The sequence below is a fragment of the Oncorhynchus clarkii genome, chromosome 7 (genome assembly GCF_045791955.1).
Source record: "Oncorhynchus clarkii lewisi isolate Uvic-CL-2024 chromosome 7, UVic_Ocla_1.0, whole genome shotgun sequence".
NCBI lineage: Eukaryota > Metazoa > Chordata > Actinopteri > Salmoniformes > Salmonidae > Oncorhynchus > Oncorhynchus clarkii.
This window is the reverse complement of record NC_092153.1, coordinates 3322755-3345778: the sequence shown is the minus strand read 5'-3', so window position 1 is coordinate 3345778 and position 23024 is coordinate 3322755. Positions and strand designations below refer to the sequence as shown.

Below are 23024 nucleotides of genomic sequence, written 5' to 3'. Positions count from 1 at the left end.
TTTGCACCAATGTGTGCTCTCCCTCCTTACACACCCTCTATTTTACACAGGGATATTACTACCAAAGGGAGCATTACTTTTTCAAGTCAGGGAAAACATGCCAGCTACACAGAGAATCAATGATCATGATGCAAAGGACCCTGGGAAGACACAATCCAACGTTAGTGGAGCAGCATGGACGGTCATCCAATCACGAGGCTGGCCAGAGAGAAACACAGGAAGGAGCATGGACGGTCAACCAATCACGAGGCTGGCCAGAGAGAAACACAGGAAGCAGCATGGACGGTCAACCAATCACAAGGCTGGCCAGAGATGAGGCGAACTCTGATTGTTTGACACCCCTGCTTCTTGTTATAATACCTCTATGAGTCTCTGACACAACCGAATCAGAGCAGCGAAAAATACTGAGATATGCAAAGTATCGACTGTTGCCGAAGAAAGGCCAAGCTAGACAGGTGTTCAAATGGCACATACAGTATCTGACATGTGAAAGCACTTGTTAACAAAACAACCAAATACTCCACATGCTCCTCTCAGGAATCAGTAAAGGTCTGGAAAAATACCACTGCCAGTCATGGTGGGGCAGGTCTACGTATACAACTCCCCATGACAACAGACATGTACTGTAAGTGAATATATTGACGATACTAGCGAAACTCTCTCAGTCAGCATGCAAACAACTGAACGGTCTGGGGACTTTCAGCAGTGACTCCACCACTTGCTATGGCGACTCATGGGGGGGGGGGGGGGGGTTGTGGGTATGCACATGTACCCACAATCTAACCATGCTAGCTAAAATAGCTTAGCTTGTTGTTAGCTTAGCAAAGTCCAAATCTCAATATCATATTACTTTCCTCTTCCACCCATCTCTTTGTGTGGGGAACACAGGAACTAGGAAAGTCCCCTTGTGAGGAAAAGCAACTCAGTCATATGAGTTGTATTAACTCAGTTATGTAGCATTAGCATCATGTCCTTCTTCCTCATCCTGACCACATTGATTAACAGGGGTCCCTGCCAGTGCCAAGGCAAGACTGAGAGACAGAATGGGAATGAGAGGTGATTGGAGGTTTTGTTCAGGAGGGCGGGACTACTCCTCATCTAACGCCTGAAGTAAAACAAATAATCGAAAACAACAGAATTGGACACAATATTTTGAACGGGAACCATTTTGACTCTGTTGCCACCAGAGAGTTGACTTGAGGCCTATAAGGGTTGTGAAGCTGGGACGTCATTCGGGCTCAAAGCCTGTGCCGGGAGTCGTGGCTGTAGCTGCCCGGGGAGGAGCGGTTGCGGTGCGGCTTGTAGGAGTCTTGGTAGGGGTCCTGGTAGTCCTGGTGGTACGGGTCTTGGTCTCGGCTGTGCTGTGAGCCCGACGACATGCGGTTGCGTCCCTTGTGCGCCCGCTCGTTGTGGTAGTTTTCGTCGGCGGTCATTAGGTTGCGACGCTCGTTGGGCGTGGAGTGGTCTCCCGTGTGGTTGCTGTGTTGTCTTATTCTTTGAGTCTGCTGGTTCACCTCATACACACACAAACAACCCCTTTTTGTTACATTTCTGTATGTTACACTGGGCACTAATCAACTCATCTAACTTATGACAATTAACTGTCTCCCCTTAAAGGTACATCACACTCCAAACTCAACATTTTTGGACAAACTTTGATTTTGGAGTGTAATGTCGCTTTAACCCCATAGCGCTGTAGCTATCTGTTGATGACCAACCTGCAGTCCAGAGATGGTGGTGGGGTAAGGAGTGAGGGCGGTGGGGCCCAGGTTGCGTCCCAGCAGGGGGTTGAGCGGCGTGGCCATGGAGGTGTGTGTGGCCTTCCAGTAGGCCTCCAGATACTCAGCCAAGTGTTCACACGCATCCTCCAACTGGTTCTCATCCAGGATGATGTCAAACATCTCCTGTTAGAGGGGGTGAAGAGAGGGAGAGAGTGAGAGAGGGCGAGTGAGTGAGAGAGAGGGACAGAGAGAGAGGGGAGAGAGGGAGTGAAAGAGGGAGATGGAGTGAGAGTGGGAGATGGAGAGGGAGTGAGAGAGGGAGATGGAGAGGGAGTGAGTGAGAGAGGGAGATGGAGAGGGAGTGAGAGAGAGAGGGAGATGGAGTGAGAGAGGGAGTGAAAGATGGAGATGGAGCGGGAGTGAGAGTGGGAGATGGAGAGGGAGTGAGAGAGGGAGATGGAGAGGGAGTGAGTGAGAGGGAGATGGAGAGGGAGTGAGTGAGAGAGGGAGATGGAGAGGGAGTGAGTGAGAGAGGGCGAGAGGGAGAGGGAGTGAGAGAGAGAGGGCGAGAGGGAGAGGGAGTGAGAGTGGGAGATGGAGAGGGAGTGAGAGAGGGAGGGAGTGAGAGAAAGATGGAGATGGAGAAGGAGTGAGAGAGGGAGTGAAACAGGCTCGCATGATGAGTAACGTGGCATTAGAGCTGAGCTGACTTGTTAGCTCCCTAAACGAATGCCTAGGCTGTTTGGTACTTCACAGAAAACCTGGGTTCAAACCCCGGTCAGTCACACAAACTGAATATTGTCATTTTGTCACTTGATTGTTAATAGACCTTTTTAATGGCCCTGTCTTGAATCAACCTCAAGCAATCCCAGGGAGACATTGTTGGAGGTTCATGTAGAAAGAAGACACCTTGAAAAGGAGCAATGGGTGGTGTAGATTAAAGAGACAGTATGCTGGGTGGTGTAGATTAAAGAGACAGTGTGCTGGGTTGTGTAGATTAAAGAGACAGTATGCTGGGTGGTGTAGATTAAAGAGACAGTATGATGGGTGGTGTAGATTAAAGAGACAGTATGCTGGGTGGTGTAGATTAAAGAGACAGTATGATGGGTGGTGTAGATTAAAGAGACAGTATGCTGGGTGGTGTAGATTAAAGATACAGTATGCTGGGTGGTGTAGATTAAAGAGACAGTATGCTGGGTGGTGTAGATTAAAGAGACAGTATGCTGGGTGGTGTAGATTAAAGAGACAGTATGCTGGGTGGTGTAGATTAAAGAGACAGTATGCTGGGTGGTGTAGATTAAAGAGACAGTATGCTGGGTGGTGTAGATTAAAGAGACAGTATGCTGGGTGGTGTAGATTAAAGAGACAGTATGCTGGGTGGTGTAGATTAAAGAGACAGTATGCTGGGTGGTGTAGATTAAAGAGACAGTATGCTGGGTGGTGTAGATTAAAGAGACAGTATGCTGGGTGGTGTAGATTAAAGAGACAGTATGCTGGGTGGTGTAGATTAAAGAGACAGTATGCTGGGTGGTGTAGATTAAAGAGACAGTATGCTGGGTGGTGTAGATTAAAGAGACAGTATGCTGGGTGGTGTAGATTAAAGATACAATATGCTGGGTGGTGTAGATTAAAGAGACAGTATGCTGGGTGGTGTAGGTTAAAGAGACAGTATGCTGGGTGGTGTAGATTAAAGAGACAGTATGATGGGTGGTGTAGATTAAAGAGACAGTATGCTGGGTGGTGTAGATTAAAGAGACAGTATGCTGGGTGGTGTAGATTAAAGAGACAGTATGCTGGGTGGTGTAGATTAAAGAGACAGTATGCTGGGTGGTGTAGATTAAAGAGACAGTATGATGGGTGGTGTAGATTAAAGAGACAGTATGCTGGGTGGTGTAGATTAAAGAGTCAGTATGCTGGGTGGTGTAGATTAAAGATACAACATGCTGTTAGAGAGTCACTCACCGGAGGACACTGGGCCAGTTTGTCAGCTGCCACCAGCTGTACGTTCAGATGCTTGCTCTGAGACTTCCCTCTGGACTTGACCAGCCTCTGCAGAACCTAGACGGTGGGAAGACATTTATATATGTGTTAGATAGTGTCAGACCTCTGTTCAAATGGTCCTGCTCTTTTCTAACTAATAATGTTATATCTACACACGTTTTTTACGGGAACACTGCTTTTCACATCTTTAACCAGGCAAACCGGTCAAATAGAATCATTTAAAATAAATTAATAATCCATTAGATAAATTAAAGTGTATTTGTCTGATAACAATACACATGTATAACTCTAAAAGCCCTCCACTGATAAACCAATCAGAGTCTAAGCATGTTGACATTCATTTTCAAAAGGTCCCAGTGGCTCAGTAGGTTATAGCGTACTGTATAATTGACAATGTTGACGGTTCTGTGAGTTGTTTTAGATGATGTGTCTGCTTCCTGGTCATATCATTACCTATAGTAGACATGGGTGTGTTTCAAATCACATGACCCTCCAGTCCCTACCTTGGGCGAGGAGACCTTGACATGGACGATGATTGGAGCCAACGAGGTCTTGAGCAGCTGGGCTGGGTGATTGATGGTGTCTGCGTCCAGGATCACCAGCTGTAGGGACCTGGCCAGCTCAAAGATCCTCTCTATCTCACTCTGCACCTCCGCTTGGAGAACAGGATGGAAACAACACAAGACTTTAGAATACAACTTCATTGTCCATTCAGGATGGACATTTTACTTCGGCATCACCGTACAAGAATCCTACACACTGAAAACAGTCAGCCTAGTACACTATATATACGTAAACAAATGGTACACACTGACTCCCATTCCTTCATTGCATTCCCAATACATTGATTCATTCAAGTGGTGTCTAGTATGTCTAGTATGGACACTGAAACGTAAGCCAATGAATACGTTGAGCATTTGATTGAGCCTGTCTGGAGAGCCAGATGGGCGGAGTTTGCACTTTTGGGACTATTCCATTGATTCCATTGTGGGAGGTAAGCTCAATCAAGCTAAATCATTCGTCTTTAGCCGGGTCTAGCTACAGAGGAGAGTAGGCAACCGTCTTCGATACACAAGGAAAACTCAAAAGACTCCTACAGTAAAATAGATACATTTTGGAGGTACATACCTAAACTGGACCTGGTGTTTGATCTCTCGATGATGGCCCGCTTGCTGGGGTTATTCAGAACAGACCTCTTGGCTAATGATATATCTGCTGTGACTCGTGTGATAGATATCCTGAAATGGTCAAACAAAGACACCAATGTAGGCTTTTTTTTTTATATTTTTTTTTTACCTTCATTTAACTAGGCAAGTCAGTTAATTTTCAATGACAGCCTAGGAACAGTGGGTTAACTGCCTGTTCAGGGGCAGAACAACATATATGTACCTTCTCAGCTCGGGGATTTGAACTTGCAACCTTTCGGTTACTAGTCCAACGCTCTAACCACTAGGCTACCCTGCCGCATTCAGTGGATAAATACTGTAAACCTTATTTTGCAGACAGACACTCCTTTACTGAAGCTCTATTCCATGTGAATTTCGAGGCCAATCTACCTCGAAGGGCTTCATAAGTCCACTCATTTGAGTGGAACCGAGTTTAAAAATAAACAGACAAAATAAAAAAATAAAGAAGGAAGGAAGAGCACGCTTTCACTTTACCTGCCGTCAAATCTATGCTTGAGGAAGTCAAAGAGTGCTTTCTGCATCATATCCGTCACCTGTGGAGAAAGAGAAGCCAAAAGAGGGGAAATAGTGGAGAGAGAGAGAGATTGGGAGAGAGTGAGAACGAGAGTGAGACAGAGAGAGACAGAGAGAGAGTGAGAGAGACAGAGAGAGAGAGACAGAGGGAGACAAAGTGAGACAGAGAGAGAGAGAGAGAGAAAGAGAGAGAGACAGAGAGAGAGAGAGAGAGAGAGAGGGAGAAAGAGAGACAGAGAGAGAGAGGGAGACAGAAAGAGAGGGAGAAAGAGAGAGAGAGACAGAGAGAGAAAGAGAGAGAGAGGGAGAAAGAGAGAGAGACAGAGAGAGAGGGAGAAAGAGAGAGAGAGACAGAGAGAGAAAGAGAGAGAGAGGGAGAAAGAGAGAGAGAGAGAGAGGGAGAAAGAGAGTATGGTTAAAAAAGAGAACATTTAACTCTAACAGCCATGACATCAAGCAAACTTCCTGGGAAAACATGGTGCTAAGATGTCCCATGACGACAGCCTACGTGCAACAAACCATTTATCATTCTAACAATTCTCTTCTAGTAGTTCTGATATTCAGTCATTTGACAGGGGGATACTGAAAATCATATCAAACATGCTATTTCATTTAATAGAGTTCTACCCTGATACTAAACAACTACAACTTCTACTGGATGAGTGCAATAGTGAAGCAGGATTTGGGGTCAATTCCATGATATTACATTTTTTATTTAACTAGGCAAATCACTATCAGTCAACTCACTAGATAGATTCATATTATGTTACTGAAATGCAAAGGACAATCCTCATAGTCAACAATAGACTAATTTCAGCCTAAAATGGATCTCCTGAAATGACTGAAGTTAGATGGTATCATGGAACTGGTCAGAGGCCTGCCAGTAAGGATGGTGGCCTATACAAAGATCCTTTAGTGGCTGGTTTAACAGCAGTCTAGTCTAGACACACAGTGATGCTGCTTTCAGGGGTTCTCCTTTCTACTCTCTCTTCTCTTTCCTCTCGCCTCTCTCTTCTCTATCTCTCCTCTCTCTTCTCTCCCTTCTTTCCTTTCTCTACTCTATCCCTCCTCTCTCTTCTCCTCTCCTTCTAATTTCAAACGTTACTCTACTTCTGATGCTGAGCATTTGCACCCAGAAGGTTGTTACCGTGGCAACAGAGCACACTGTGGGATGAGGCAACTGATTGTGTACCCTCCATGCAAGGAGAGAAAGAGAGAGAGGGAGAGAAAGAGCGAGAGGAAAGAAACTCCCTGTACTATGGTGTTCTGAGAATGACTAGAAAAAACATCAACAAAGCACCTCACTCAGCAGTCTAAATATAGACTCTAGTAGAGCTCTAACAGGCCTGTGTCAACACAATATTAGAAAAACATTGCGTGCATATAAACATGAATGATTATAAACATGAAGTCAATAGAAACATCATCCAGCCATGAGGAGATCTTTTCTCAATGAGATGTGATCATGACAGCCGCAACAACAATAATTTAACATAATGCACTGTTAATGTCATTCCACCAATGGGAGCTCTAGGATGGGCCCCGTGGGAGGAGTCAGAGGATGATCATGTGACTCGATGGCCGCCGCTGCTGCTGCTTACCTCATAGCCCTTGAGGGAGGGCCCCACCAGCACCACAGGCCTCATGGATGGCACCACGTCGTAAGGGGGGACGTGTTCAGTCTGTAACAAAGTAACAAAGGAATCAGTGGAGCAGGGGGGAGGGGGCCTCTACTCAAAACCCATTGGATGAGAAGTCAGAGGGGAGGGACCTTTTACCTTCTCATCCAATGGGTTTTGAGAATGAGATGAGGAGAGAGGACGCAAGGAGTCAAGGAAATGCAATTGAGATTTTCCCACAGTAATAAAATGGGATCGATGCACACCACAGTATGGGATGTATGGATCATTGGGACAGCACAATCTGACTGAAATCTATTTCACATTTTGTTTTTTTCTTTACCTTTATTTAACTAGGCAAGTCAGTGAGTGGGATGTTAGATGGGAAGTTAGATGGGATGTTAGATGGGAAGGGATGTTAGATGGGATGTTAGATGGGAAGTTAGATGGGAAGTTAGATGGGAAGGGATGTTAGATGGGATGTTAGATGGGAAGTTAGATGGGAAGTTAGATGGGAAGTTAGATGGGAAGGGATGTTAGATGGGATGTTAGAAGGGATGTTAGATGGGAAGTTAGATGGGAAGGGATGTTAGATGGGATGTTAGATGGGAAGTTAGATGGGAAGGGATGTTAGATGGGATGTTAGATGGGAAGTTAGATGGGAAGGGATGTTAGATGGGATGTTAGATGGGAAGTTAGATGGGAAGGGATGTTAGATGGGATGTTAGATGGGAAGTTAGATGGGAAGGGATGTTAGATGGGATGTTAGATGGGAAGTTAGATGGGAAGGGATGTTAGATGGGATGTTAGATGGGAAGTTAGATGGGAAGGGATGTTAGATGGGATGTTAGATGGGAAGTTAGATGGGAAGGGATGTTAGATGGGATGTTAGATGGGAAGTTAGATGGGAAGGGATGTTAGATGGGATGTTAGATGGGAAGTTAGATGGGAAGGGATGTTAGAAGGGATGTTAAAAGGGATGTTAGATGGGATGTTAGATGGGAAGTTAGATGGGAAGGGATGTTAGATGGGATGTTAGATGGGAAGTTAGATGGGAAGGGATGTTAGATGGGATGTTAAAAGGGATGTTAGATGGGATGTTAGATGGGAAGGGATGTTAGAAGGGATGTTAGAAGGGATGTTAGATGGGATGTTAGATGGGATGTTAGAAGGGATGTTAGATGGGAAGGGATGTTAGAAGGGATGTTAGAAGGGATGTTAGATGGGATGTTAGATGGGATGTAGGATGTGCACTGTACTATTGTAATGTAGACAGCTATAGTTGATGGAGACAGTTTGGTTTTACCATCACCCACTTACCACTTTTTGTTTCTGCTTTCCTGTGAAGTAAAACAAAACAGAATTGTCAATGTCTTGTAGTATTGTACTGTATCATAAGTCACCATAACTTGTCAGGTCAGAGACCTGATGATCCTGCGATGATCAGAATGTGATTTACAGGAAATACATTTTCAACCGAGGATTATAACTGACACACGAAATAAACATATACCCTTTAGATTCATCATCAAACATATAAACATGATCCTAATATCCTATGAGGCATATTCACAAAGTCACATGACTGAAGTTCAGGGGGGGTCAAAGTCTTGTCGATGGGTTCACCCTGTGGTAAGCCAAGTCTCAGAGCGCCTGCAGTCCTCAACTGGAGGAAGAGGATGGGAGAATACACTATATATATACACTCTATGGATCCACAACCCAGCAGGCAAAAGTTGGTATGGGATGTTATAATGGCATCATATTCTGGTTGTAAACTGGTTTTGTTGTTGTTGAGAAGTCTGATAACTGGATTACAACCAATGTTAAATTGACATCATATTCTGGTTGTAAACTTTCATACTTTGGTTGGTATCTGTTCAGATTACAACCAGTTAAAGACGTCTTTCTCCGATTGCTAAAAAGACATCCAGAAAAACGTCCTTTTACAGCCATAATACAACTTGACCATGATGTCACAAAAAGACGTCACAACGATGTTGTTGCAACCAGTTTTGCCCGCTGGGAATCATTTATCTTAGGTTCTATGGAGAGACATGGGAAGGCTTAAACACTAAGCAATCCTTGTTCTACGTCTCATGTTGCCTTGACAAAGTTGTCTAGTTCTTCTCTAACCTAGCGGAGGGCCAGTAGGGGCGGACAACGTCCCCCCATCATGTCTAAGAGGCTCTCACCTGCAGAGGAGATAAGGGGTCTGATCGAGGCGGACACCTCATCCTCTACACTTGAGGAAGAATTGCCTCCAGACTTACTGGAAAAGACAAGAGGGAGATAAAAAGAAACACAAGAATCACAGAATTAATGTGGCGAACGGCGACGGGGTTCTAAATGCAGAATCCAGGCCTTATAGGGTGAACGAAGGACTCGAGGTGAGCCTCTCAACTCATCCCAAGTCTAGTCCTCTCATTACGCTGAATTAGTGTTAAAACTGAACAGGCCTAGTGCCGCGAATGGCTCTGAAGGCTAGTACGCACACGAGACAAACCACTGGTGACGGGAGCTTCCAGAGCGATTAAACAGACAGAGCAGCTAGGTCGCTAGAAGAACCAAAGCATTACTGATTATTAAGGTCATAGACCTTAGAAATATTTAGGTTGTTCTATTGTGGATATGGATGGAGAGAAATGTAATTATTCATAATGATCTGTAACACTTCCTATGAGTACCCTCTTTATAACACATCATAAGCACATTTATAACCAAATGAGTTGTACTAATTTGACTCATTTGTCGTAACCCAAATCAGTTTTGCTAAACTAAACATAGCACTGCTGGCCCCTTCCTAACCCCCTTCCCTGGGTAACAAGGTCTCTGACTGAGCGAGAGAGGACTGGTGATGGGCTGCCTTACCCTTGGACTCGCCCTCTCTTCTGTTCCTGCTGGATGCGGATGTTCTCTAGCTTTAGGGGACTGGGGATGAAGCCGATCTCACAGCCCTCCTTGACCAGCCGGCCGATCCACCAGTCGTTGTTGAACTTCTGGATGGGTTGGGGGTGTGGTTGAAAAATCAGTTTCAGTACGTTTAAACAGGCAGTCCTCATTTGTCTTTTGACCAATCCGATCAGTTCTGAAAAAGATCTGATGTGAAAGATCTGATGTGATTGGTCAAAAGACCAATTAGTGTAAGAAAAGATCAGAATTGGGCTGCCTATCTAAACGCAGCCAAAATGACATGAACATAAGGAAATAAGCAGTTTTATCTAGTTTGAACAGACAGTGAGTGTGTTTCAGAACACAGGTACTAAATTCAGTGTATATGCCTTGCTGTTGTCATGACTGTCCACGAGAATCCAAATAGGTCAGACCCCCTCTCATCCGCAGTGGGCGGGAGGAAAGAACTAGAACGGGATTAACAATTCAAGTCCTGTTGTAAAGATTTAGGTCTCCCTCTCCAAATTCACCATAGTGTTTTGCTTTGTCTCAACAGACCTTTTTCCCGCTGAAACTCTAACATGTTCAAAAGCAACTACTTTCTAACATAGAACGTGGGGAATGGTCAGAGGTGATATATAGAACACTAATGTCATTTTGTTTGTTATTTTGTGATGTCATTAAAAAATGTTAAATGTTACTGTAACTTGGAAAGTAAACCCACGACATGTATGAAGTTTCCATACTATGCGTTGTGCATGTAATATAAAAAATTATACGTGTTTTTGTTAAGAGAGGGATGTGATTCGAGAAGCTATATGAGATCATTGTTTTACACAACTTTGTACAAATGACAAGTAATGCCCCAGAGTGAGAGCGGGTCAGCATGACGGAACCACCCCTTTTGCAACAAACTATATAAATGAACATAATAGACCAGAAAAGCGTCAAGCTGCAGCTTTACGTTTAAAGTGGTTTGAACTGTGACTATCAACACGAGGTAGAGACGATAGTCACCTCCTGGACAATCACTGGTACGGCTGATTAGCTGTCCTAAGTAAAGTATCTTCGAAAGCGAATTTAAGTAGGACCATTATACTACTCTGCTCAAACCATCGTATTATGCTACTCTCATCACCCCAATGGGAACCATCGACATGGCTGGCTAGACTATCTTCAAAGAAGCATCTTCAATATCGAATGTAAGGAAAATAAACTGTGTAGTTCTGTGCAGGACTGCACGGCAAGTCACCGGATACCAGACAACTACAAAGAAGAACAACAGTAGACTTGTTGGAACCCTTTTGGAAAATCAGAGCCTTAAAAGCATGTCACAAAAAGGCCCAACTCCTTTTGCAAGTCGACCAGAGATCCGGCAAATCAAGCGGGCGGCGGGTCATGTGCAAAGTATATGGTTACTGTAAATGAGAGTAGTTTCTGAAAGTACCAATGTTAAGTGTCTCTGTCCCCCCCTCTCCCTCCATCTCTTTTGTAACAAGCAGCCACGTTGTTGTCATTCCGCTAGGGACCTGTTTTGAGCGTATTAGGTTTCCAGTCAATAACCGATGCAAAGTGTGTATGTTTATCCTGAGTTCTCATTTAATTAGCTAGTAAATAAATAATTTAACCAATTTGTGTAGTACTGAATCATAAGTAAGGCTGGGGTTTTTGCAGATGCATGGAGGTTACGACTGTTCAGAATGAAGATATGATACGAGGTTATGATTAATAAGTTTATAGATGTGATAGGTAAAGACCTTCAGTGTTTAATTCGGGAGATGGTAACTCTTTAAAGAACCGCTCTCGTGGTGCCCCAGATCCTAATGAGTTAATTGTTACATGACAAATTTAATCGGATAACAATTAAACATAGTTAGGTAATTAGATAAATGTCTTCAGATTAATGTTAAAGTCAAGTCACGACACTGTTGTAATAGTGGTTGATAACGGCCCTGCGTCAAATACATATCAAATTCAGGAGGCTGGTGGCACCTTAATTGGGGAGGACAGGCTTGTGATAATGGCTGGAGTGAAATGAGAGGTATGGTATCAAATACATCAATCACATGGTTTCCAGGTGTTTTATACCATTTCATTTGTTTCATTCCGGCAATTATTATGAGCCGTCCTCCCCTCAGCAGCCTCCGTTGATTCTGATTGCTATGCTAAATCTAGCTTGTCTGGTACAATGGTATAGTCCGAAAACTGCACACTCTGACCTACATCATTTGACATTGAAAAGTACTTCACAAATGTATTTTATTAAAATCTGGTTGATTGTGTGCCAAAGTTCAACCTTGCCTCTTCTGACAAAAAACATTACCTCCTTTATGTGAAGGAAGTCCTTAGCATCGAATGAGATGGCGGTTGCTGGCACCGGCACGTCCTCGTCCAATGCTCCACAGTAGCTGACGTTGGTCTTCACAGCAAAGGCCACGGCTTTAGCCTTTGGGAGAGAGAGAGAGACAAGATTCAGTCAGAGAGCCGCAAAGTATGAACTTCAGTTCACATGAATGAACTATGGCTTACAAGGCTTAATAAAGCCTTCATAAACCCTTTATAATGCCTACATGGATGATTCACAAATCATTTATAAGCAAATGTCATACAATATAAGGGTGCTATAACAGATCCTTACATCTGCTTCTTTGCCAATTGTGGCATAACCCTTCTACCATCCTTTACATAGTACAGTCTTCTTGCTGCACAAGTCCAGCTACTACCCTCATATTTCACTTAAAACTTAAAAAAAATGTTTTATCCTTACTGAACACAACCTAGTGAGGTATCTCTCTCTCTGGGTCTCACCTTGGCTCTCTCCAGCTGCACGGTGGCCTGCTGCTCCTTCTGCTCTCGGGTCTGGGCCGGGGCCTGGGTCCCCGGGGCCCCTTGGCTCGGGCTCTGGCCCTGGACCTGCCCCGGCACCTCCCGCTCCTCCTCCAGAGAGACATCCGAGTCCGATGGTCTGCTTGTGTAGGAATCAGCTGAGCCCTGCAATACAACAGGACAGGGACAGACAGGAAGACAGCAGCTGTCACCATGATCACACAGCCAGCATCATCATCACCAGGACGTCACCAGGTGGAGGAGGTTGTAGGATGATGTTCTACAGTACCCATAATGCTCTATAACTGTATCCAGTTTATCTTACTAAACAGAGGTGAGGTGATTTGGACTTGATTGATTCATTAAAAAAAAAAAATGTGGGGGGAGCATTTTCTACTCTTCTCACCCACATACGAAAGGTCACTTTTGAGACTTTTTTCAGTGAGAACTTGAAACAGCCCATGGAGTTTATAGTTTCAAATGATTTGGAAGACTATTTCAAAGAATGGCAGCTGAGTACAAATACCACTATTTAATACCACTAATTAATACCACTATTTAATACCACTATTTAATACCACTAATTAATACCACTATTACATCTAAAAAGAACGTCAGCTTCACTCCTTCTAGTAGAATAGTTATGGTTATCCCGGACTAAGTTAAAGTAGTTAAATAGGTACCTGGGGACAATACTGTTGGGTCTGTGGACAAGCTGATGTACGAGACTCACTTTAATCTGAGAGACTCTCTCCTCCACTTTGACCTATCGGAGGCTTTCAAAGTGGGAATGGTCAAGATGAGTACGTGCTGGAAGTTTCAGAATAATCCTGACTAATATATTCTGAGATGACTGCAGTTTATTTTTAATTATCTTGGGGGCACTTTTGTACCAGGAAGAGCATGTCTCGTGATGAGCTAGCACCACCTGAGACTTGATTGCCCAGATGTTTGATTACCACACATGACCACCAGTTGGTTATACATGACCACTGGTTACACATGACCACTGGTTACACATGACCACCAGTTGGTTACACATGACCACTGGTTACACATGACCACTGGTTACACATTACCACTGGTTTCACATGACCACCAGTTGGTTACACATGACCACTGGTTACACATGACCACCAGTTGGTTACACATGACCACTGGTTACACATGACCACCAGTTGGTTACACATGACCACTGGTTACACATGACCACCAGTTGGTTACACATGACCACTGGTTACACATGACCACCGGTTGGTTACACATGACCACTGGTTACACATGACCACCGGTTGGTTACACATGACCACCGGTTGGTTACACATTACCACCGGTTGGTTACACATGACCACTGGTTACACATGACCACCGGTTGGTTACACATGACCACTGGTTGGTTACACATGACCACCGGTTGGTTACACATGACCACTGGTTACACATGACCACTGGTTGGTTACACATGACCACCGGTTGGTTACACATTACCACCGGTTGGTGACCACTGGTTACACATGACCACCAGTTGGTTACACATGACCACTGGTTACACATGACCACCGGTTGGTTACACATGACCACTGGTTACACATGACCACCGGTTGGTTACACATTACCACCGGTTGGTTACACATGACCACTGGTTACACATGACCACCGGTTGGTTACACATTACCACCGGTTGGTTACACATTACCACTGCTTACACATTACCACCGGTTACGCTCATATGTGAGCAGTGGCCCATAGGTAGCCAGACTGACCAGGAAGGGAAAGGGGGATACCTAGTCAGTTGTTCAACTGAATGCATTCAATTGAAATGTGTCTTCTGCATTTAACCCAACCCCTCTGAATCAGAGAGGTGCGGGGGGCTGCCATAATCGACAGCCACATCTTCGGCGCCAAGGGAACAGTGGGTTAACTGCCTTGTTCAAGGGCAGAACGACAGATTTTTACCTTGTCAGCTCGGGGATTCGATCCAGCAACCTTTCGGTTACTGGCCCAACGCTCTAACCACTAGGCAAACTGTCCCCGAAGGTTGGCTGTGACTGGAGCGTGAGTTAAAGTATTGACCCAAGCCTTGGCCTTAGAAGAACAGAGAGTGAATCTACTAAAGATAATCCAATTGGGGAACAACATTAACTCAAGTGTGTTTGTATGTGTGTGCCTGTGTATGTGTGTCAATATCGCTTTAGGAACGTAGAAAGTCTTGCGGTCTGCTAAAATCCACAGACGCTAGTCATAGTACAGCACTTTTTTTACAACAGACAAGCTATTTCTTGGGCTTACTTCAGCACGGGCTCTATTGAATTGTGTGGGCCAATCACTAAATGCCAGGTCTGGGAAACAAAAAACGAGGAGGTTTGCTTATTTAGAAAAATAAGTGATTGCTCTGAAAAAAAAAAGAAATTGCATCTTGAGTCAATGCTATTAAGAAACAGATGCTGATATAAATTAATAGATCACATTAAGGTTCTGTGATAAAAGTACTATGAGCCTAATTATTAATCACAATCATTAAATGTTTTTTACCGGGTGTAACCTTTATGGCACAAACACACGACACAAATCAACCTGCACGGCTCTTGTTCAAAGTATTTCTGTTAGTAATAGTAAAAGCTCCCTGTTTTCACACTCTGTCTTATAACAGTGTGCTATTTGTGAAGCACTCACAAGCACCCAACTGACATACAGTATATTATAAGAACACCCTGTTAGAACAACCCCCCCTCCCCCACCCACACACACACACACCCACACACATACTACCACCCAGCACTTCTAGTGTTTTTGTAAACATTTATTCTCACGCCCCCCTCAACAAATACTATGTTCCTTTATATATATTCATTATATATCTGAATAAATCATTATAGCCGGTTGCTGATCAGCCGATATATACAAAATGGATAACGGGGTATATGGGTAGTTAGATGGGTGCATTTTGGGGTACAGAATCTCTTCACAGCCATATTGTATGACTGCCGGGCTTCCAACGGAGCACTGACGTGACTCATGTCTATCTGACTCCAGTATATGACATCACAACGCACGCTCCTCTCTGTCCTCTCTGTCCTCAGCAGCAGAAATACAACACACTGCTGTTGCCGGGTGTGAAAATAGAAGCTTTGGCCCTTTAAACAAAGGCAGTAAATGCAGCAGGGCTATACCCTACATTTGGAGAGGCTGTGATATGAGGATACATTATACAATCATAACCTCACGCAGGGAGCGACACGGCCCTCTGGGGGATAGGAATTAGCATTTACACACTGCTCTTCTCTCGCTATATAATGCTATCTCCATCTTTGTGCTCCTACGTGTGCTGTGCATTAAATGGATGGCTACAGTGTACATTGTATAGCTATCATCAGCCATTGAAATGTGCTGATGATATGATGCAGCTATTCAGATGCATTGGGCTGACGCTGACAGACACATATTGCTACTTATTCTTATACACATCATCACTAATTACACTCTCACGACTGTGTGCGCGCACACACACACACACGTCTGACTCTGTCTTCTCCTTACATTGAACCCCCCCCAGCGGAGACCGCGATCCTTCCATCTACAGCATGAGACCGTCAGCTTACCTACAGTAAGCCCTGTGTTTGTGTGTGCACCACAGCTGAGCCACCTCCATCGACAAACACAGACACACACGCTCAAACACACACACACACACGATCTGAAGCTAAACCCCCCCCACCACTCACCGCCTCCGAGTCTTCAAATCCATGCAGGTACAAATTGTCATACATGGAGGTCTGCTATTTCCAAAAGCACCTCTAGAAGAATAAAAGGAAGAGGGGGAAAAAAACGAGAGAGCGGAGGAGGAGGCTGTAGTGGAGGAGGGGGAACAGGAGGAGGAGGAGGAGGAGGAGGGAGCCACCACAGAACACAGGATGGATGGGGGGATGACGGTAAAAAATAAATCCCTCCTTTTTCGGCTGGAAGAGGAGAAGGGGTAATAGCAGTAGCAGAGCCAGCCTGTTTGGTTTCCCCTTTGGCCTGTTTGGTTTCCCCTAGGCCTGCTTGGTTTCCCCTAGGCCTGCTTGGTCGATGGTTGTGCGTTAGCCCGAGCCTGGATGCTACTGGCTCACATTATAAAGCAGAGAGGCTCTCCCTAGAGGCAGCCCAATCCTGGCATTTCATCAGCCCTTCCAAACACACCGAACGGAGCAGCATAGAGAATCCTTCCTCAATATCAGCACCCGATGACAAAGCCAATGTGCAGCAAGTCGATTGGCTGTGCAGCAAGCCGATTGGCTGTGCTGCCCTCCACTCAGCTTGGACGCACACGCACTCTCTCCTTGACTGAGGGAGTATAGGAAGAGGGGGATGACAGCAGCACCATTCTCTCTCTCTACCCATCTCTCTCTCTCCCTCCCCTCTCTCTCTAACCATCTATCTCGTTATGTCCATCTCTGTCCCCTCCTCTCTTTCTCTCTATCCATCTACTTCTCTATCCATCCATCTCTCTCTGTCCCCTTCTCTTTCTCTCTCTATCCATCTATCTTTCTCTCTCTCGCCTCCTCTTTCTCTCTCTATCCATCTCTCTCCCCTCTTTCTCTCTATCATCCATCTTTCTCTCTCCCCTCATCTTTCTCTCTCCCCCTCTTTCTCTCTATCATCCATCTTTCTCTCTCCCCTCATCTTTCTCTATCTCCCCTCTTTCTCTCTATCATCCATCTTTCTCTCTCCCCTCATCTTTCTCTCTCTCCCCTTTTTCTCTCTATCATCCATCTTTCTCTCTCCCCTCATCTTTCTCTCTCTCCCCTTTTTCTCTCTATCATCCATCTTTCTCTCTCCCCTCATATTTCTCTCGCTCTATCTCTCTCTCTCCCTTCTTTCTTCTATCCATCTCTCTCTCTCTCTCTTCCAGTGTATAGGCTAAGCACCACAGATATAACCAGAATATAAAACAAAAGGAGCTGTATGGAGTATAGTGGATAACCAGAATATAATTGACTTAGTCCAAAATGTTTTGCTGTACCACAACGTATTGCATGTTATAATTGTAAGCTTTCATTCTGATAGTCACATTATCATTTTGATGCTTATTTAAGTGTATCCGTTTCTAAAATAAACAAGGGGCAAAAGACAAATAAGAAAATAGCAGGTTCATAAAATCTACTGGACCTTCTTATGGAAAGACACACTAGTAGAAATAGTTGAAATAAAGACATTGGCCTGTAGATATATTTTGCACAGTATTTATATTATAAAAAATATATGTATGTGTATCTGCATAATAAGTTCATGAAATAATAACAAAATGATGAGTGCTGGCCAACCCTCCTCCTAGAGAGATAGGTACAGTAAAGCTTTTGCTCCAGCCTTGATGAAACATCATTGTACTAATCAGCAGCTCATCAGCTCCTTGATTAGCTGAATCGGCTGTGTTAGAGTGGGGTTGAAGAAACAACCTGCTTACTCTGTTGCTCTCTATCTCTCTAGAACAGGGGTGGGCAACTCCAGTCCTCGGGGGGCCTGATTGGTGTCACAGTTTTGCCCCAGCTAACACACCTGACTCTAATAATCACCTAATCGTGATCTTCAGTTTAGAATGACATTTGATTAATCAGCTGTGTTTGCTAGGGATGGAGAAAAAGTGTGACACCAATCAGGCCCTGGAGGACTGGAGTTGCCCACCCCTGCTCTAGAAGGATCTGTCCTGGGGCTGCACAATGAAGGTGATTTGGTTGGTTTCCCCAGGTCAGCAACATATGGATGACTGAACGGATGACTGCTTTTCCAGTGACTGTTCTCTGGCTGTTCCCTCATCCTGGTTAGCTGTTAACTCCCTGCTGTAGTATGTCTCAAGGACCAATTCATGGTTCAATTCAACTGGGCTATGTAAAAGCACTACTCAGATGCTTCCAAGAAGTGTGTCCTTGTTGTGTGCGTGTTTGTTTGTGACTGAATCTGTCTCTCTGTCAGTGTGGGTTCTCATCCCAGAACGTTGTGTTTCATCCCAGAAAGTTGTGTTTCATTCCAGAAAGTTGTGTTTCATCCCAGAAAGTTGTGTTTCATTTCAGAAAGTTGTGTCTCATCCCAGAAAGTTGTGTTTCATCCCAGAAAGTTGTGTTTCATCCCAGAAAGTTGTGTTTCATTCCAGAAAGTTGTGTTTCATTCCAGAAAGTTGTGTTTCATTCCAGAAAGTTGTCCACTCCCCTATGCCCTTGGTCACTCCCCATCACAGATCCGAGAAGACATGGCTAGGTGTAAGCTAGCAACAGCTCCAGCTAGTTTCCGCCATATTGCTTTCACCTATCCAGTCCTATCAGATCTGTGAAGAGGTAGTGAACGAGGACATTGGGAAGGGATCATCTTTCTGGAATTTAACCCATCCCAGCCTACCTGTGGTATAGGGTGAAGTTGCCAATTTACGCTGATCTTCAGTCAGTTTTCCATTTCCCCCACTAATGGTTAAGGTTAGGATTGGGGGAGGGGATCCTAGATCTGTACCTAGGGGAAACCCCAGAGGCCCTACCTGTCTGAGGATGAAGCTTGTGGAGGTGGTGCTGCCATCAGACCTCTTCAATCGGCTTCGCCTGGAGTAGGTCCCTCGGTTCACCTGTGTGGGATCAGACAAACAGCACAACCAACCAAGTCCTTCTCAAGGGGAATCAAGCTAAAGAACAACACAAACATGAACAGAAAAAAACAACAATACATATTGGTACAGTAGACAGCAGTTGCTGATGGAATTGCTTTCCGTGTTACATCTTACCTATATTACATAGTTGTATTCTATTTTATTCTATTTTGTTCTATTCTATAACTTGGTATGTGTACTCCGAGTCGGTATTTTATTTATTTATTTATTTATTTATTTTATTTCACCAGGTAGGCAAGTTGAGAACAAGTTCTCATTTACAATTGCGACCTGGCCAAGATAAAGCAAAGCAGTTCGACACATACAATGACACAGAGTTACACATGGAGTAAAACAAACATACAGTCAATAATACAGTATAAACAAGTCTAAATACGATGTGAGCAAATGAGGTGAGATAAGGGAGGTAAAGGCAAAAAAAGGCCATGGTGGCAAAGTAAATACACTATAGCAAGTAAAACACTGGAATGGTAGATTTGCAGTGGAAGAATGTGCAAAGTGCAAAGTAGAAATAAAAATAATGGGGTGCAAAGGAGCAAAATAAATAAATTAATTAAATACAGTAGGGAAAGAGGTAGTTGTTTGGGCTAAATTATAGGTGGGCTATGTACAGGTATTCATGTCATAAGAATGAATTCACCTCAAACATGACCACAAATTGGGGAAAACAGTATTTCCCATTGACCCCCAATGTAAAAGAGTCAACTTAGTCACCATTTTTTTGTTATACAGAAATAACAAAACAATCTGAAGAGCTGCTGTGTTGTTCAATGTACAAGTAACCAGGTCAAAAATCCTGACCTATGGTTTGCAATGCTCCCATGTATGGAAAACGAGCCTGCGAGAAGACCTCTGTGGCTTCAGGCTATTCACTGTGGAAGAGTGAGGAATTGTGGAGACCCAGTGTCCAAGTAGACGACACGTAGCTAGCTATGTGTGTGGATAATATTTCATCACAGGTAAGACATTTAACTTGTTTAGTAGTCCGTTTTTATCTCCACTCACTACTTGTAAATTTATAGTCCATTCATTTGTGTTGTTGGTCTTGGATAGCTTAATGTTCTGGTTGGTAGCTAGCTGGCACTCAGTCACATGGCTAACGTTAGCGACATAGGACGATGCCTCAGGACTACCTGGCCTGATGACTCCTTGCTGTCCCCAGTCCACCTGGTCATGCTGCTGCTCCAGTTTCAACTGTTCTGCCTGTGGCTATGAAACGCTGACCTGTTCACCGAACGTGCTACATTGTCCCAGACCTGCTGTTTTCAACTCTCTCGCTCTACCGCACCTGCTGTTTCAACCTCTGAATGCCGGGCTATGAAAAGCCAAGTGACATTTACTCCTGATTTACTGACCTGTTGCACCCTCTACAACCACTGTGATTATTATTTGACCCTGCTGGTCATCTATGAACGTTTGAACATCTTGGAGAACAATCTGGCCTTAATGGTCATGTACTGTTATAATCGCTACCCGGCACAACCAGAAGAGGACTGGCCACCCCTCAGAACCTGGTTCCTCTCTAGGTTTCTTCCTAGGTTCCTGCCTTTCTAGGGAGTTTTTCCTAGCCACTGTGCTTCTACATCTGCTTTGCTTGCTGTTTGGGGTTTTAGGCTCGGTTTCTGTATGTATCTGCTGATGTAAAAGGGGCTTTATAAATACATTTGATTGATTGATTGATTGATGAGGGAAGTTCTACAATATTAGGTTTTTCTAAGTAGTGAGAATGCTTCGGAGCAGGCAATGTTGAAAAGTTATCATTAGACATGTTGTACTCTTTTTAAATGTAGTTTTGTAATTGTTTAAAACAAGCAGACAACAAGATAATTGTGCTTGAATAGGTATTGTTTTTCCTGTGAACCAATGGGGTAACCAAGGTAACCATGGGTTGTTTTCCCCACTGGTGGGCGGGGCCGCAACGTTCTATTTAATACCAACTGGGAGTATCAATTAGTCTATCTATTCTATATATTGATGTCAGGAGATTCCTGTCGCATTTGTCCTCTGTGATCCTGTCAGGCTATGGAAGACTGTGTGTGTGTGTGTGTGTGTGTGTGTGTGTGTGTGTGTGTGTGTGTGTGTGTGTGTGTGTGTGTGTGTGTGTGTGTGTGTGTGTGTGTGTGTGTGTGTGTGTGTGTGTGTGTGTGTGTGTGTGTGCACATGAGGCAGGGGAGTCTCAGTGTGAGAACTATCAGAGCAGCCCGGTGACATCGCCCCCCATAGGGCAGACATGACACTGACGGCAACATGACACCTACAGGCCAATCACAAGCCCCCAATCACAACCCCCCACTCTGTCTCTAGCCAGCCAATGTCATCCCAACATAGGAGAGATGTAATTTACTGTAGATCTGTAGTAGTACTAGTAATGTTATGTAGGCTAGTAATATGTCCACAATAACATTGAAATTCAAGGAAACATAATGATCTATAAGGGGTGCAAAATTCTGGTAACTTTCCCAAAATCCTGGTTGGAACATTCCTGGAATCAGGAGGTAAAATGCAAGAAATCCAAAAACCTCCAATCAGGATTTATGAAAACCCTGAGGATTTTGGGAAGATTTTCGGAAATTCTCAACCCGATCTATAATGAAGACTTTCACTGTTTCCGATTTTCATTAGCAAGTCTCTAAAAGGGCCAAATATAGGCCCATCCTGAACCTCTAAGGGGCAGGTTAATTATCTAGCAGTGATTTGCTCCACTTATGGCTAAGTCTCCAGAGTTAGCAGCAATGTCACTATTAAAATATCAGAACCTACTTTTCCCATGAATCTACACCAAATAGGGCCATCTTAACTGGGTCACGTTAGTCACTGGGTGTCCCTTTGTCTTGTATTGCATCTTGCTGCGGTGTGGCCGTAATTAGGTGAAAACACTTGGTTAGAAATCACATAGGCTAGGGAGGAAATAACACGTTACATGTTTCATAAAACCAGAAAATAAAATAGGGCATGTTGTCTGTTCAACACCTTACCAATTGTGACTTAGAGCACATGCATTACTTAGTCTAGTAATTAATAGGTGAAGCTAGGATGTTGGATACTCTTCTTTGATTTAAAACAACACTCAGTAGCCTAGACACTAAATATTGAGATTGTATGATAAAACATTCCAAAACAGCATGAGGCGCGGTGTGTAGTAAAACAAGGAATTAAACAAGTGCCAAAGTTGTTTTTCTTGAAAACAAAACAGTTTCTGAGGAGAATAGTTACAACTGTCTATCTTCTCCCGTTGGTGTGACCTACCTGAAAGCTGGTCGCTTGGATGCCCTCGCCGATCTTATTCCGAATGTAGATGTGTCGAGACTGCATTTCGGCCAGAACATCGGTCCAAATGGGTGGTTGCTGCCTCTCTGGCCCAGCCCAGTGGAAGTGTGGTGGAGTGTGGTGTACTTGCTCCAGCTTCAAGCCCCTGCAATATCCTCTTGTACTAGTCGAACAACTCGTCCTGCTCTTCACCTTGTGACAGGTGCTCACGGCGCGCGCGCACTGGCTGCAACTGCTGCTTCGCGCCACTGCAACTCGCTCGAGCCTCTACAGCGGAAGTGAGAGGAGATGACTTCTTTACATCTTCACCGGAGAAAATATGGCTAGCAGCGTCTTTTGGGATTTAATCCCATTGTGCGCGTCAGTGGGT

At 44.2% G+C, this 23024-nt stretch overlaps 1 protein-coding gene across 3 annotated transcripts; it reads right to left on the bottom strand.

The window, feature by feature from the left end:
- Positions 1-752: 752 nt before the first annotated feature.
- LOC139412735 (voltage-dependent L-type calcium channel subunit beta-4-like) lies at positions 753-22766 on the bottom strand. 3 transcript variants are annotated; one of them, XM_071159411.1, is made up of 14 exons: positions 22634-22766; positions 19262-19345; positions 12742-12924; positions 12257-12379; positions 9913-10040; positions 9237-9313; positions 8362-8381; positions 7024-7104; positions 5384-5442; positions 4851-4960; positions 4226-4377; positions 3684-3779; positions 1719-1904; positions 753-1514 (listed from the first exon to the last, which is right to left on the bottom strand). In XM_071159411.1, the coding sequence occupies exons 1-14, from the start codon at positions 22697-22699 to the stop codon at positions 1239-1241; spliced, it is 1641 nt and encodes a 546-aa protein (XP_071015512.1). In that variant the 5' UTR covers positions 22700-22766; the 3' UTR covers positions 753-1238. The 3 variants fall into 3 exon arrangements, with proteins under 3 accessions (XP_071015512.1, XP_071015513.1, XP_071015514.1); XM_071159412.1 differs by lacking the exon at positions 9237-9313 and having other exon boundaries at positions 8362-8383; positions 9916-10040; XM_071159413.1 differs by lacking the exons at positions 19262-19345; positions 22634-22766 and adding an exon at positions 16482-16924.
- Positions 22767-23024: the final 258 nt, after the last annotated feature.

Excerpts from the sequence above, each read along its gene's own strand:
- LOC139412735 (XM_071159411.1), bottom strand. The coding sequence starts at position 22,699 with ATGCAGTCTCGACACATCTACATTCGGAATAAGATCGGCGAGGGCATC. Across the intron at positions 12,380-12,741 it reads TGCAGCTGGAGAGAGCCAAG|GCTAAAGCCGTGGCCTTTGC; the intron begins GTGAGACCCAGA and ends TCTCTCCCAAAG. Across the intron at positions 3,780-4,225 it reads TCAAGGTCTCCTCGCCCAAG|GTTCTGCAGAGGCTGGTCAA; the intron begins GTAGGGACTGGA and ends CCCACCGTCTAG.